At 36.4% G+C, this 16,422-nt stretch overlaps 1 protein-coding gene across 2 annotated transcripts in view; it reads left to right on the top strand.

Annotated features, from left to right (window-relative positions):
• The first annotated feature begins 235 nt into the window (after positions 1-235).
• The window catches only part of LOC107798886 (protein PIR), a 42,250-nt gene continuing 26,063 nt past the window's right edge, over positions 236-16,422 (top strand). Inside the window, exons 1-14 of one of the 2 annotated variants that reach the window (XM_075232870.1) lie at positions 236-565; positions 680-752; positions 6,062-6,126; positions 6,209-6,286; positions 7,839-7,958; positions 8,052-8,122; positions 9,341-9,433; positions 10,493-10,562; positions 10,656-10,720; positions 11,862-12,057; positions 12,154-12,310; positions 13,094-13,182; positions 14,604-14,819; positions 15,116-15,327. In XM_075232870.1, the coding sequence (XP_075088971.1) occupies positions 512-565; positions 680-752; positions 6,062-6,126; positions 6,209-6,286; positions 7,839-7,958; positions 8,052-8,122; positions 9,341-9,433; positions 10,493-10,562; positions 10,656-10,720; positions 11,862-12,057; positions 12,154-12,310; positions 13,094-13,182; positions 14,604-14,819; positions 15,116-15,327 (1,559 nt within the window). In that variant the 5' untranslated portion in view covers positions 236-511. Of the gene's footprint in view, positions 566-679; positions 753-6,061; positions 6,127-6,208; positions 6,287-7,838; positions 7,959-8,051; positions 8,123-9,340; positions 9,434-10,492; positions 10,563-10,655; positions 10,721-11,861; positions 12,058-12,153; positions 12,319-13,093; positions 13,183-14,603; positions 14,820-15,115; positions 15,328-16,422 lie in introns of both variants that reach the window. The other variant, XM_075232869.1, reaches the window with a different exon arrangement.

The following is a 16,422-nucleotide window of genomic DNA, read 5'->3' as shown; positions in this document are numbered from 1 at the left end:
AAGATATATTTTATTTGAAATATTGCAGTTTTGTGAGTGAGGAAAAATGTATTTCTAAAAATTTTAAAAAAGCGATAAAAACTTTTTTTTGGTTTTTGAAAATTCATTTTCGGAAATTTTTTAAAAACTTGCAAAATTTTATATTTAAAAAAAAAATTTCGAGAATTTTTTTTTTTTTTTTTGGACAAACGGGTTTACTATTTTCAAAAGTGAGTATTTTTACACTATCGTTTCTGAGTGCTAGAACTAACACTGGTCTCTGAATTGTTTATAATTCCTAGGAGTAAATACAAAGTGGAGCTGTAGGAGAATTGCACCTCCTCCTTAAATTGCTGTACCTTCTCCAGATCTAACAAGACCAAATACGCAAACACAGCGTTAGTTCAAGAGTTTCGCTCCTTCAACAAAAACATAAGAGCAGAGCCCCACAGTTCAAGAGTTTCGCTCCTTCAATGCAATAACTTTCTGCTAATTCTGAAAGATATTTACCACATTTTGTCTCTCAGATCAAATGGCTGTTCCGATTGAAGAAGCTATAGCTGCACTATCCACATTTTCTTTAGAGGTTAGTTTTTTTAACGTAATTATTATGAAAATTAGATTCATACTCAGGAAATGAACTTTATATATACGTTTGTTTTTTTCATTGATGATTTTCTCGTTAAAATTATAATATTAGGATGATCAAGCAGAGGTACAAGGTCCAGGGTTTTGGGTTTCAGCTGAAGGAGGTGCAACTATTAGTCCAATTGGTAACACATATTTTTCTTTTAGGTCTTCAGTACTGATTCAGAAGTTTTTTTTTTCTTATTTATTTTTGTTGTTGGTAATGTTATTATTATGATTATTATCATTTACATTTTTCCTGAATGTTTTCATTAAGGATGTTCCCTTTTGAGGTCTTCCTTTCTGTAATTATAAATTACTTTGCCTTCAATATTTTGTTTTGTTAAATAAAATTGCCTTCAATATTGTTTAGATGTGCTGTCTTTTTTCTCATTTTTTTTGGTAATCGAGAAATCCTTGAGGACCAGTTGGGATCAAACTGGGTTTGTTTTTGTTGTTGCTTGAGGACCAGTGCCGCGAGGTTTGAAACTCTTGATGATGTTAAGTGGCAGAACTCCCACATCGGTGAAGTACCAATTTTTCACCCTATAAAAGAAAGCCAAATGTTTGGGATTTAAAGACACGTCTCATTGCCTTCTTATCTTCTTAAAGCATTTGTATCTTCTCTCTTTAGTATTATTTTACTTGTATTTTTGGAGTGGAATAAAATATTAGTTGTGTCCGAGTAAGTAGGCAAAATTGGCCGAACCTCATAAATTCTGGTGTTCCTTTTATTGTTGCTTTATTGTCTTATTTATTATTTGGTGGCTGTCACAATTTTTGGTATAGTAGTTGTGACTCATTCACACTATATACATTTGGCTTCCGCAACAATTGGTATTAGAGCCAAGGTATTGTCTAAGTATGCTCTGTGGTTGTAGCATAGCTGTTCTTCCACATCAGAAAAGATTTATCTTGGTTAACTGAGTTAAGGTTCTGTCTGAGTATGCTCTATGGTTGCAGCTTAGTCTGATCTTTCACACCAGAAAGGAAATAATCTTGATTTGTGTCGTCAGCTATTAAATAATATTTGTGTCAAAAATAGGAGACAATAAACAAAAGAATCTACATCAAGTGTCAATAATACGTCATCATTGGCATCTTCCCTTATGACAAGAATTGTGTCAAATGCGAAATTTGTGGTAGAAATTTTTGACGGGTCAGGACATTTTGGGATGTGGCAAGGCGAGGTTCTAGATGTCCTTTTTCAACAAGGGTTAGATCTTGCTATTGAAGAAAAGAGACCAAATGTTATTGGAGAGGAAGATTGGAGAATTATTAACCGTGTTGCTTGCGGTACCATTCGATCCTACCTTGCTAGAGAGCAAAAATATCCATACACAAAAGAAACTTCTGCAAGTAAATTACGGAAAACACTGGAGGATAAATTTTTGAAGAAAAACAGTCAAAATAAATTGTACATGAAGAAGAGACTGTTTCGCTTCACCTATGTTCCTGGTACCACGATGAATGAACATATCACTAGTTTTAATAAGTTGGTCACAAATTTGCAAAATATGGATGCAACTTTTGATGATGGTGACTTGGCCTTGATGTTGTTGGGGTCACTTCCTGATGAGTACGGGCACCTTGAAACTACTCTACTCCATGGGAACGACGAAATTTCTCTTAGAGAAGTTTGTTCGGCTTTGTACAGCTATAAACAAAGAAAGGGAGGAAAACAGAAGGGCGGAGAAGGAGAAACACTAGTTGTGAGGGGTCGTTCTCAAAATCAAACGAGGACAAGGAAGGGAAGATCCAAGTCAAGATCTAGACCCAGCAAAGATGAATGTGCCTTTTGTCGAGAAAAGGGGCACTGGAAGAAAGACTGTCCGAAGTTGAAGAATAAGGCCAAACATAAGAATGGAAAGACCATTATGGATTCAAATGTAGCTGATTGTGATGATTCAGACTTCTCATTAGTTACAACAGAGCCATCAACATCATCAAACATATGGTTGATGGACTAGGCTTGTAGCTATCATATGTGTCCTAACAGGGATTGGTTCGTGGATTTTCAAGAAGGAGAATATGGAGTCATCCACACAGCGGGCAACAACCCTCTTACCTCATATGGAATTGGTTCAATACGATTAAGTAACTATGATGGAATGATCAGAACATTAACAGATGTTCGATATGTACCGGATTTGAAGAAGAATCTCATCTCTATGGGAGCCCTAGAATCAAAAGGGTTCAAAATCATTGCAGAAAATGGAGTGATGAGAGTATGTTCCGGTGCACTAGTGGTAATGAAGGCCAATCGGAAAAACAATAACATGTACCGTTATCACGGTAGTACAATTATTGGGACAACGACAGTGACATCCAGTGACGAAAAAGAGGCAGAAGCAACTAGGCTATGGCACATGCGCTTGGGACATGCTGGAGGAAAATCCTTGAAAACTCTATCAGATCAAGGATTGTTAAAAGGAGTAAAAGTTTGCAACTTGGAGTTTTGCGAGCATTGTGTCAAAGGGAAACAAACAAGGGTTAAATTTGGTACAACAATCCATAATACTAAAGGCATTTCGGATTATGTACACTCTGATGTTTGGGGTCCTTTCAAAACACCTTCATTGGGTGGGAAGCACTATTTTGTAACCTTTGTTGATGATTTTTCCCGAAGACTGTGGGTGTATACAATGAAGAGCAAAGATGAAGTGTTGGGAATTTTTCTCAAATGGAAAATGATGGTGGAGAATCAAACAGGCAAGAGGATCAAGTGTATTCACACAGACAATGGAGATGAATACAAAAATGATCATTTTAATAAGGTCTGTGAAAATAATGGCATTGTCCGACACTTCACTGTCAGACATACACCACAACAGAATGGAGTGGCAGAGCGTATGAACCAGACCTTGCTGGAGAAGGTACGGTGTACGTTGTCCAATGCTGGCTTGGGCAAAGAATTTTGGGCTGAGGCAATTACATATGCATGCCACCTCATTAATCATCTACCATCTGCTGCTATTGATGGCAAGACACCATTTGAAAAATGGTATGGAAAGTCTGCTGTAGATTATAACTCTTTGCACGTGTTTGGCTCAACTGCATATTATCATGTGACGGAGTCAAAATTGGATCCAAGGGCAAAGAAGGCTATTTTTATGGGAATTACTTCTGGAGTCAAAGGATATCGCTTATGGTGTCCTATGACAAAGAAAGTAATATTCAGCAGGGATGTTACCTTTGATGAATCTGCTATGGTAAATAAGGTAACAGAAGATACCAAACAAAATGAGGGTGTTTCTAAGCAGGTGGAGTTCGAGGGAAAATTTATTTTTCCTACACAAGAAGTAGAGGAGGAAACAAATGAAGATTATCCTCTGGAAGAAGAGCCAGTAGAGAGGGAGATTCCAACTCAGGAACCTCAACAATACCTCGAATCAATAGCAACCAGCAGACCAAAAAGGACAATAACAAAACCTGTTCGTCTTATAGAGACGGTTGCTTGTGCCGCCTCAATTGTAGCTGATGATGTTCCTACCACTTATAAAGACGCAGTCCAAAGTTCAGAAGAAGATAAGTGGACGATTGCCATGAATGATGAAATACAGTCTCTTCATCAGAATCATACATGGAGATTGGCCAATCTTCCGAAGGGAAAGAAAGCAATTGGGTGCAAATGGGTATTTACAAAGAAAGAAGGATTTCCTAACCAAGAAGATGTTCGCTACAAAGCAAGATTGGTGGCCAAAGGATATGCTCAAAAAGAGGGAATTGATTACAGTGAAGTGTTTTATCCGGTTGTAAAACATTTCTCCATTAGAATTATGTTGGCTTTGGTAGCACAGTTGGATTGGGAACTAGTTCAGATGGATGTAAAAACTGTGTTTTACATGGAAACTTAAGAGGAGGAAATCTACATGACTCAGCCAGAAGGATTCAAAGTTGCTGGAAAAGAAAATATGGTGTGCAAACTTGAAAAATCGTTGTACGGATTGAAACAATCTTCTAGACAATGGTACAAACGATTTGACGAGTTTATGTTGCGGCAAGGGTACAAGAGAAGCAAATACGATCATTGTGTGTATTTGCGCAAGCTTAAAGATGGTTTCTTTGTATATCTTCTCCTATATGTTGATGATATGTTGATAGCTTCCAAGAATTCGGAAGAAATTGATAAATTGAAGATTCAACTGAAGAAGGAGTTCGAGATGAAGGATCTGGGTGAGGCAAAGAAAATTCTTGGCATGGAAATAATAAGAGATAGACGTTCAAAGAAACTCTGTTTATCTCAGAAAGAATATTTGAAAAGAGTACTACAACGTTTTGGCATAGATGAGAAGACTAAGCCAGTTAGTACTCCACTTGCTCCCCATTTTAAGCTAAGTACTACTATGTCGCTAAGCTGAACAAGAGTATATGTCAAAGGTACCATTCGCAAATGCTGTTGGTAGCTTGATGTATGCAATGGTCTGTACGAGACCTGACATTTCACAAGCTGTTGGAGTTATTAGCAGATATATGCATAATCTAGGAAGGGAGCATTGGCAAGCTGTGAAGTGGATTCTACGGTATATTCATAATACTGTAGATGTTGGGTTAGTTTTTGAGCAGGAAGGCAATCAGTCTGTAGTTGGATATTGTGACTCAGATTTTGCGGGTGATCTGGACAAACGAAGATCAACTACTGGTTATGTGTTTACTTTTGCAAAGGCACCAGTTAGATGGAAGTCTACTTTGCAGTCAACAATTGCTTTGTCTACAACAGAGGCAGAGTACATGGCTATTACAGAGGCTGTGAAGGAGGCGATTTGGCTTCAGGGATTGCTAAAAGAGCTTGGTATTGAAAAAAAAGTATCACAATTTTTTGTGATAGTCAAAGTGCTATTCAATTAGCAAAGAACCAAGTTTATCATGCAAGGACGAAGCACATTGATGTTTGGTATCATTTCGTACGAGAAATCATAGAAGAAGGTGGAGTCACGGTGAAGAAAATTCATACTACAGAGAATCCTACTGATATGCTGACAAAAGTGGTGACTGCGGTCAAGTTTTAACATTGTTTGGATTTGATCAACATTGTTGAACACTGAAGATTGAAGATGAAGACACAACCAAAATTTGTTATTGAGAGAAAATTGAAGATGCGGAATTTTGCCAAGGTGGAGATTTGTTGAGTGGCAGAACTCCCACATCGGTGAAGTACCAATTTTGGTTGGTACTTCACCCTATAAAAGAAGGCCAAATGTTTAGGATTTAAAGACACCTCTCATTTACCTTCTTATCTTCTTAAGACGTTTGTATCTTCTCTCTTTAGTATTATTTTACTTGTATTTTTGAAGTGGAATAAAATATTGGTTGTGTCCGAGGAAGTAGGCAAAATTGGCCGAACCTCATAAATTCTGGTGTTCCTTTTATTGTTGCTTTATTGTCTTATTTATTATTTGGTGGCTGCCAAAGGTTCTTTTTTACCTTTTTTAATGTTTCAAAATATTTTTGGCAGAGTACAGTGACGTGGCTGCATATAGGCTGTCATTATCGGAAGACACTAAAGCTATTAACCAGCTGGTATATGTTAAGAAATTGTACCAGTTTTCTGCTGCTGAAATTGCACTTCTTTTCCTTGATGTAATGCTGAAGTTGTTTGCAGAACACACTTATACAAGAGGGGAAGGAAATGGGTTCCGTGCTCTACACATATAGAAGTTGCGTTAAAGCGCTTCCTCAGGTTGGTAAAGGACTTCGGCTTCTAACAAAAAAGCTTTTGATTTCTGAATATGAGATAAGGCATTATTATTAGGATCTTCTACTTTGCTGCTAAGCTTTTTGTTTTTTGTCTGGTACGTGAAAATGATAATAATATATGGTGTTTGTTTGTAGTTTATTTCAGAATATTGTTGTATATCTACATATATGTAGCAGTTATTAGTTAAAAAATCTATACATCTGTGGCAGTTTTGTGAGAGCACAAACAATGAGCAATTTCAATTCATACTTAACTTTTAGCAGGAAGAAGAGCAAAACCTTTTTAAGCAACTGGCTTGTAAAATTTCCTGATAACTTCGCCCAAGGTCACTAAACTAAATCAAATGTGGAAGGAGTGCAAAATTTGTTATTAACCAGCACATGTAGTAGCATTAAAGCTCATAAAGGTAGCTTCGTTTTAAACCAAAGTATACCCGTCATGCCACCTTGGGTCCAGGTCTAAGGAGATCTAGGTAGGTATGCCTTGGTAGTAGAAATGCTAGCCATTTAATAGACTCCAGTTGTAGCTGTTTTCATCTTTGATGACTTCAGACTTTAACTAAAATGGGAGAAAGGGGAAGTACTTGAGCAATGTTCCTTATAAATTATACTAAAAAGGGCAGCCCGGTGCACTAAGATCCCGCTATGCGCAGGGTCCGGGGAAGGGCCAGACCACAAGGGTCTATTATACGCAGCCTTACCCTGCATTTCTGCAAGAGGATGTTTCTACGGCTTCCTTATAAATTATACTATTCCTTTCAAATTCATTAAAGTTTCATATAACGATTCTCGAATGCATCAGGGTTTGTTAAATTGATTCAAGTCTACATTGATATGTAACCACCTTTTCAATGTGATAACAAGCTATATCAATGTTATTATGTCGTCGCTTAAAGCGATGAAGTGAAGGGAGGGAGTATCGCTTCATGGGTGAAGCCATGCACTTTAGAGAAGTGCACGCATCAAACAGGATTCACAAAAAGATCCTAATGAGAATCAACCAGTTCTTTGAATCTCAACTTTAAAGAGTTAGATTAATATCAACATTATTGTATTTTGAATGCTGAAATTAGTTATTTTAATTGCAATTTAATAGAAATTGTATGTTGGTATAATTTAATTTTCTCTAAATAGTGCACTTCACTTGACAGTGTCCGTTTCACTTCAAGCTTTTTGCTTTTAGCCTCATGATCCTTGTCATTTTTTGCGCTTTTCATTTTAAAAATACTGCAGTATATTGCTGTTGGGATATTAAGTATGTTATCTAGATTTGTATTTCCTTTAACTTTGTTTGGATGTTTATTGTGTAGTTAAATGTGTTTACGAAGCCCTAGCAAGAAAACAAGTGCTGAAAGCTGATTTTTCTGAGAGATAAAGTTCCTCTCAATAATTGAGGCAAATTTATGGCAGATTGAAGTTGTTAATCTTTCTTTCTTGTACATATTTTTTTGATGTCTTCACCTTCTTTTTTCCACCTTCCGACTTTTTCTTTTTCCTTTAATAAACTTGTAATAGATATAGACTTAGTATTGCAGCTTCCAGATTCTATGAAGCAAAGCCAGGCTGACCTGTATCTCGAAACTTATCAAGTTTTGGATTTGGAAATGAGCCGTCTGCGTGAAATCCAGAGATGGCAAGCATCAGCTGCATCTAAGGTTTGAACCCGTGATTCTATTTATCTAAAATCTTTGCTAAAGATATAAATTTTTTCTCACACAAGCTTTTCTGCTCGATCCATTTCAACACAGCTGGCAGCTGACATGCAACGTTTTTCCAGACCGGAGCGTCGCATTAATGGTCCCACAGTAACTCATCTATGGTCTGTACATGTGTCTTATCTTTTCATTAGTCTATTCTCTTTATATTTATAAAAAAGATTAGTCTATTACCTTTTTTCTGAATTGTAATTATTTACATTAATTGGTTAAATTACTTGCCACTATTTCATATTCACATCCTAGATGGTAATTGCTTCTTTTATGGTTTGTATAATCTTCGGAAATGTTACGAGGGAAGGGAAAGCCTAGCGTAAAGGGCGCTCCACCTCCAGTCTTAGGGGTTTGAGTCGCCAAGGAACCAAAGTGGAAAAAACCACTCTTTGGCTCCTGCATAGGGCTATTTTTTTAATTTTTTTTTTTTTTGGGGGGGGGGGGTGAGGTTTACCAAATTTAAAAAAGATCTTCGCAAGCGTGTCAGTTTTCTGTTAGAGGTCTCTTCTTTGCATTAAAATGCACAATTGAAAGCAGCTTTACTTACCTAGCAGTGTGTATCAGAAAAATTTACATAGGCATCAAAGCCAAATTTCAATAGTCCAGATTTGCGAAATGTTCAGTACTTGGTCTGACTACTGAAAATTTGATATGACAACGCATAGCTTATTACTTTAGACCAATTAAAATTAGGCGAGGCAGTCAAATTCCTCTTGACATAGATTTAACCTGAAAAAACCAGTATGTTTTTTCTCTTTTGGAGGGAAAATAGGAAAAGAAACAAAAATTCCAGAACTTATTAGCATGTCATGCCAAGGTATCTATTTCTTGTGTCTCATATAACTTGGTGATTGGGGAAAAGGGTATCGGAAGAATGAGTTCCAAAAACTTGGTTATGCAGTTCTGGATTTTATGGCAAAATGTGTGTATAGTGTATAATATTGTCTCATTGTTTAGGAGACAATGTTTTATCGGTGCAGTATTGTTGGATTAATCTTTGTGAAGAAATTAAGACGCCAGTTATTTGCACAGATCCAAAACATTCAATGAATCCTTCTTTCATGTCTGCTGTACCACCTGATTTCTCATTACTACATGATTATTAGCCCAAAGAAAAGATCAAAAAGTATACAGTTGAACAGCTCAAGTTTTTCTATCATGACCTGATATTGTGATAATGAGCTTGCAACTTTACTAGTACATTTAGTTTGTCAGTTCTGTTTTCTTAAGCTTATGATTGATGAATTTACTTGTTTTGCTCAAATGCCCCTGAATCTCTGACTTTGCAATGAGCAATAAGGCATAAATATTCAAATATTTTGTTGCAGGTCCATGCTGAAGTTACTTGATGTTCTGATCCAGCTTGATCATCTTAAAAATGCAAAAGCTAGTATACCTAATGACTTTTCTTGGTACAAAAGGTAAAGATGTGCATGTTAATTGTTTGTTCTTCATGAGTGCTCAACTTTTCAATCCCTGCCGTTTACGACAATTGGTTGCACAAAGGCTTAACATGTTATAAATTGACTACTTAACAATAATAATGCTTGTCAATCAAACCACGAGGGAATTATATGAACACTGTAAGTGATCGTTTAAAAGAAAAACACTGTAACTGATGGTAAAAGTTCTGAAATTTTTCATGACTACCGTCATGTTTGGTGTTTATTTATGAGCAGATCTTCCTTGTTGATTGCAATCAATACTTTTTATCTGCATATTTTATTGAAACTCTCTTAGTAGCAAACTATATTTCAGCAGTGATATCTTCTAAAGTGTTGCTTGTTCTTGTTCAGTGTATACCGAGTGTGGTCGCTTTTGCTCCCAGACTTCTGTTCTGATTTTAATTTGAAAGCATTCTTGAAAACATAGATCTGTTATGCCACCTACAAAATTGTGTAACCACTAGGCACTAGAAAATTAGAGGCAATTCCAACATCCTCTCCCTGGGGCGCAAAAGGGCGTGGAAAAGGCAGGATCCTCGAGGAACAACTTTGAGCTCTGAACTGCCAGTCTGCCTGGTGAAGGGGCCAAATCTTGGTGTTCCTTTCACAGTCCAAAAGAGAGAACAATGACTAAGAAAGAAGAAATGGAAAAAACCAAAGGTCCCACAAAAATTTATTTAATTGTTTGTTTGTGCTGGGTGCTTGCATCAGAAAAAATATATATTTAGTATCTCATGAAGTATTAGTCAACAAATTCTTATGTTTATAATGAGGTAGCCTAAATTTGGAACAAAATGAGCCTGAATAGAGTGCAATAAAAAACAGAGGATTCATATAGTCAGCCAGACTAGTTAGGAATTGAGCTTAGTTGATCGATTGAATGAAGCGGCTTAAGAAATTTGTTACATGGTTGTTCTCTTTTCCCCTCTTTTTTGTACTTCTCCCAACATCAGGAATTTCAGTTCATCTTCCATTTAATAGAACTTCCTATTTGAGTGAAAGTGTTTCATTTGTTTGTCTTATCCAATATGTCAGAACATTCACACAAGTCAGTGTACAGTGGCAAGATACAGATTCAATGAGGGAGGAGTTGGATGATTTGCAGGTGCATATCTAATTCTTGTCTACGTTAAGTTTTTGCATCATGTGAACTTGCACGTATTTGTGTGTGCTGAACATGAATTGCACATATTTTCAGATCTTCTTGAGCACGAGGTGGGCTATTTTGTTAAACTTGCATGTTGAGATGTTCCGGGTGAACAAGTATCCTTCCAATAATCTTTCTCTACCCAGAGGAATGGTAAAATGATGCTGCAGCACTGAGTGAATTTTGTCTATGTATATGTTTGTATGTATGTGTATTTACTGTGTCTCATGGCCTTCAAGATCTGTTATGATAGGTCTTATTTATTGGAAGCTAATCATCTTAGATATCTGAAAGTTCATAACTACATAGGTGATAAAACATTTAGTCTGAAGGAATTTTCATTTTCATCCTTGTAAATCTTGAGGTTTCTTCATAACTGAGATATTTAACTTATCCGATTTTGGAAGTAAAAGAGAAACAGCTTTTCAAGTTTAATAAAAAAGTGTTCAGTTTCGACTTAACTAAACTTAACTTTTTCAGACCTACTCTTTTGACAGAATTCCTGAAAGGAGCCAGAAGTTTGATTTGGAGGAAAATATTCAAATCTGACTTCTACAAGAGTCACTATAAACATAACCATGAATTTTGCAAAAGGAACTTGTGCACATCCTGTCTTGAAGTTCAGAATTTTTACTTCATTTCTTTTATATACTTTTAGTTCCCCCTGAATGAATGTTCCTAATTTTTTTCAAATTATTTACGTATTAAACAAAATCCGTCCTGAAAGGAAAAAGAAGATAAAGAGGAAGAATGCATAGAAAATCCTAAGAGAGACATTATCGCCTGAGAATGGTAAGAGAGAGCATTGGCATATACTACCCTCTGCTAATGGCCTTAGAAAGGTAAGATCTGAAATAACCAGTGCTTGACATAGCCAACTTGGTATTTCCTGCTGGATTGGATTAACCATTGGGACAGAATGGAATCTGTCTGGGAGGATCTTATATTAGAAAGGTAATCAATCTTCCAACCTCGATATCAGAGGTCAATTCGTTCAGCTTTGCATTCTGAGAATCTGAAGTACCTTTTATATAAGTCACTTTGATTGAGTATAGCACAAATCATGGAGAAGGGCACTTCTGATGAAGCCAGCACATGTCCATCGCTTTCAAGATATCTGACCACTAATGTCTGCACTTTGCGATTTTTTGTATCTAAATATCATTTGATTTGGTCGTAATTTCTATCATGTATGGCATGAAATTGTCTACTCATTTCCTGTGCTCTACTTTTCCTGAGCTCCTTGACTCTTTATAGTGTTGAAGACATTCTTCAAATTCTCATTGTCTTCATAGTCGAGTCGTTGGAGTTGAATTTTGCACTTCTGTTTCCGGAGAGGCACACACTTCTTCGTGTTTTGCCTGTCCTTGTTGTCTTAGCATCATCATCAGAGAAAGATAGCGAATCATTGTACAAAAGGGTGAAAATCAACAGACTTATTAACATATTTAAGGTATGTTCATTTTGTTCTTATTATGATATAAACTTTAATACTACATACTCTCAACCCCTTGGAAAATTGTCCTTTGTTACCTTTCTCTGTATGCAGAATGATCCTGTGATACCTGCTTTCCCAGATCTTCACCTGTCTCCTGCTGCAATTTTAAAAGAGTTATCAACATACTTCCCTAAATTTTCTGCACAAACTCGGGCTCTCACTCTTCCAGCACCTCATGAGCTGCAACCGCGTGAGGCACAAGAATATCCTTTCTCAGTGTTTCTGACCTTTAATCTTCTTTGTTGCTTTTGACGCTGTTCAATTTTGGGTCCATGTGAGTCAGAATCGGTTTTCCTGAAACTTACTTTTCATTACTGCTGATAACTTGAGAACAGATTCTGTTGAAACAGAATAGAATTTTAGCGAGGTGCTTTTCCTTTCCCTATTCCAATTGATTACTTAAGTAACAGAAAATCTACTGTTTTTTGAAGGAAATAGTTAGAGAAAGCTTACAATATCTGTTTTTTTCTTTTTCTTTTAACACTTCCCTCTCTTCACCAGCAGTCCCAAATTATTACTTTTCTCCACGAACATTATTACTTTGAAGAGTCGCGACCAAGCATAATATTGTCCTAATTTGAAGTGGTTTAATATTGTACACATTTTTTGCAGCTCTCCCCCCCCCCCCTCCTTCACAAGAGCAGTAAGTTTGAATCCATAAAACTTATTTGGCCTTCTAATGGAGGTGTTATTTTTTCTTGGTATTAAAATTCAGTAAACGGCTTTTAAAATGTTTTTTACTACTGGAGCAAGTATTCTAAAATATTATAAAATATCAGGCAGTTCATATTTAATGATAGAAAGTTTAAATGCTTTAGTTCTTTTATAGTACGTGTCATCTATGGGAGTTTATTTGTATTTTAACTTATAAGTAATTTCTCTATACTTTCCATTTGTTTCCTCTATTTTGTCTAATAAACTTCCTCCACTATCCACTGGAAGATCTTCAAGGGTTTACTTTAAGTAACTTCTTAACGAACATTTACATATCAGCGGCAATATCTGATTGTCAACCATATTGGGGCGATCCGTGCTGAGCATGATGACTTCACTGTTCGTTTTGCTTCAGCCATGAGTCAGGTGCTTCTCTCTCTCTCTCTCTCTTGACTTCTTCTTCTCTTTTTTTTTTCAATGTGTTCTACGACTTGTAAATAATACAGCTCGTAGAGTTGATGGCAAGTCGAGTTCACAGATTCAGATTAGCAATGTTTTAGGTGGCCGATGTGATAACAGATCAAGTATCACATATTCTGATTAGCAATGTTTTAGGTGGAGGTTGGATCTTCCATTTGAATTGAGCCCGATAGTATATATGAACCTGGCTCCAGAAACTCAACATGTACGGGCCTATGGGGAGACTCGTTTGAGGTGGAGGTTGGATCTTCCAATATTTTTAGCAATGTTAATATAGACTCGTTTATAGCTATGAATCAACAGGGGTCCGTGAATATCTGTTATGGATACACACTTTTTACCATCTTTGGTTGTAATTTAAGAAATTTGCATGGAGCACCCGTACTCATGTCACACCCATTCATCCGCCACGAGTACATCAAGACAAATGAATTTCCAATGTAACATAGCTCTTTTGCTTAGAGATGTATGATGGAAATGTTAATTTCAGAATATACGGAACCTGTAAATAAGATTTAATTTTTTCTCCCGATATGATCAGTCCTGTACTTCAAATATGAATTTCCTTTCAAATTAATATGAATACTTAAATGTACTGCAGGGACAATAGAAAGCTAGGAATTTCAAGTTAAAACTAATTTATAAAGAGAGATTGGGAGATATGGAAGTTATTGAATGTCAGATGGATGGGTTTATTTGTGATTTAACATATGGAGGAAAATGAAAGAAAAGAAATGGAAAGGTAGAAAAGTATTTGGTTCTTGAGCATCGGCATGGGAACCAACTGTCCACACTTTTCCTTTTTCTTTTCTTTTGTTTCTTTTAGAATGTGTGGAACAGTGTTCTGGCTGTAATCATTCTTCTTTTTGTTCTTTTATTACGGTGTTGGGGTAGGGGAATAGGCAGAGCGTGAGAATGGGATAGGAAGCTGCATCAAACACAAGTGGTAAATTTACATAGTTTTGGGGGAGAATTTTAGTTTCCAATGAATTGTAACTGAAAAAGAAATTTTGGCCCCCAATGCTTTGGTCTAGTGGCAAGAGCATAGCACATGATGTCTGGGTTAGGCACACATCACGGGCTCGGACCGCGCCGCAGGCAAAAGCCTAGTATTTAAATGGAGAAAGGTAGACGGGCAGGGCCATTATACGCCAATTTCGAACTGTGTCCGTTGGCCCTCAGAAAAAATTGCATAAAAACTTAACCAGAAAACTAAACTAATCTCCCTTTTCAAGTTCTTTTTTTTAATAAGAAATGAAAACCCAAGATTCACTAAACCCTTTTTTCGCGAATACCCAGACTATGATGCATATGAATCCTCATTAGTGAATGGTTCTGATCATATTATATCTCGGCTTTCTTTGCAGCTTGTCTTGCTAAAGTCAATAGATGGTGTGGATGTTGAGTGGGTTAAGGAAGTCAAAGGAAATATTTATGACATGGTTGTTGAAGGTTTTCAACTTTTAAGCAGATGGACTGCACGAGTTTGGGAGCAATGTGCTTGGAAATTTTCTCGCCCATGCAAGGATCCCGTTCCAATAGAGTCACAAGAGATGCCTGCATCTTTTTCTGACTATGAAAAGGTTTCATTTAATTTGATTCTTATGTACTAGTTGCCCTCTTACATATAATGGTGCATCTCAGTGAAATCCTCAATCTCTTTTGCCTCCTCCCCCCCAACAACAACAACCAAAACTCACCAAAAAAAAAAAAGGAAAGAAGAAAAGAAAATGGAACTGCCATAAAATAAGGAAGAAAAGAAAACGGAACTGCTCCCTAAATGATTGAGAAGAGCTGCTTTTTTTTTTGTTTTGTTTTAAAAAAAAATATGCATCTGACATGATACCTGCAAATTTACTATTCTTAAATTGAAATGAAGGTAGTACGGTACAATTATAGTGCTGAAGAAAGGAAGGCTCTGGTTGAACTTGTGAGCTACATCAAGAGTATTGGATCGATGATGCAGAAGGTTGACACCTCAGTGACCGACGCCTTGTGGGAGACAATCCATGCAGAGGTGCAAGATTTTGTTCAAAATACAGTGGCGACAATGTTGCGGACAACATTTCGAAAGAAGAAAGACCTTTCTAGGTGGAAACCACTTCCTCTTTTTTTTTTTCTTTCTTTTTTGTTTCGGGCAGTTCTTACTATTCTCTTTTCTTTTATTAAGTCAATGAAAGCTCAAGTATATTCATCATCGTAATAGTGATCCCCAAGGTTCAACGAATGAATGAGTCGTAATAGTTTGAATGCATGTTTTGACTGGAGTAGGATACAGATTTCTTTTGGTGATTAACATATCTTTAAAGCAAAACATTATTACCTAAGTTAAAGTGTAAAGCTATTTTCTTAAAAACTTATTTTGGGCTGAACGTAAAAGATTCCATTGATGAGAAATTAAAGAAAGGATAAAGTTGTCCCCGATAAATGAATCAAGTGATAAATTGGAACATTTTATAAAACTCCACTTAATCATGACAAAGGCTGTTCTCGAAAGAGGAGAGACAATTTATGAGTGATGAAACTCGGTAGAGAATAACATTCTGATTATGATGTTTATTATGAAAAAGATGAAACACCTTTTCTTTGGGAACACAATTTGGAATTGAGTACTTTTTGCTGAAGGTGGAGAGGCATACAATTCTACTTTGAAGTGTTGATATACAAATAAGTGAGAAAACATCAACTGTGACTTGTGAGATTCAGAAAGCAGCAAGTTAAAGCTTTTGCATAGTTTTGGGAGTGTATTGGGGAAAATGATGTGAAAGCAAGGGAGCTATACACAATAGTTGAAAGCTGAAATTTACAAGTAAGCAAAAGGGAAACCAGAGTGGTGCGAGAACTGAGCAAATTTGACGCTAGGGATTATTGAAAAAACAGACAAAAGAAAAAAAATGAAATTATACCTTGTAGGGTGGCTAAGATTATGTTTTACAAGTGATTTTGGTCACTAATGGGTAAGAAGATTATGGGGGTTTTTGGGATAAGAAATTATGTCCTTGGTCCTTTTTGGTCTTTGTATATTTTGTTTGTGTTGGGTATTCCATGCTTCAGGATATGCAAATGCTAACGCATTTGAGGAAAATTTAACTTTCTATATGAATCCATACAGATTGGCTCTGGAGTATCAAACCCCGCATACGCAATAGGTCTTTCAAGTTGGAGTACCTTGTTGTCATACATAAC

Source organism: Nicotiana tabacum, chromosome 16 (assembly GCF_000715075.1).
Source record: "Nicotiana tabacum cultivar K326 chromosome 16, ASM71507v2, whole genome shotgun sequence".
Lineage (NCBI taxonomy): Eukaryota > Viridiplantae > Streptophyta > Magnoliopsida > Solanales > Solanaceae > Nicotiana > Nicotiana tabacum.
The sequence above is the reverse complement of the archived record's forward strand: the minus strand, read 5'-3'. Positions and strand labels throughout refer to the sequence as shown.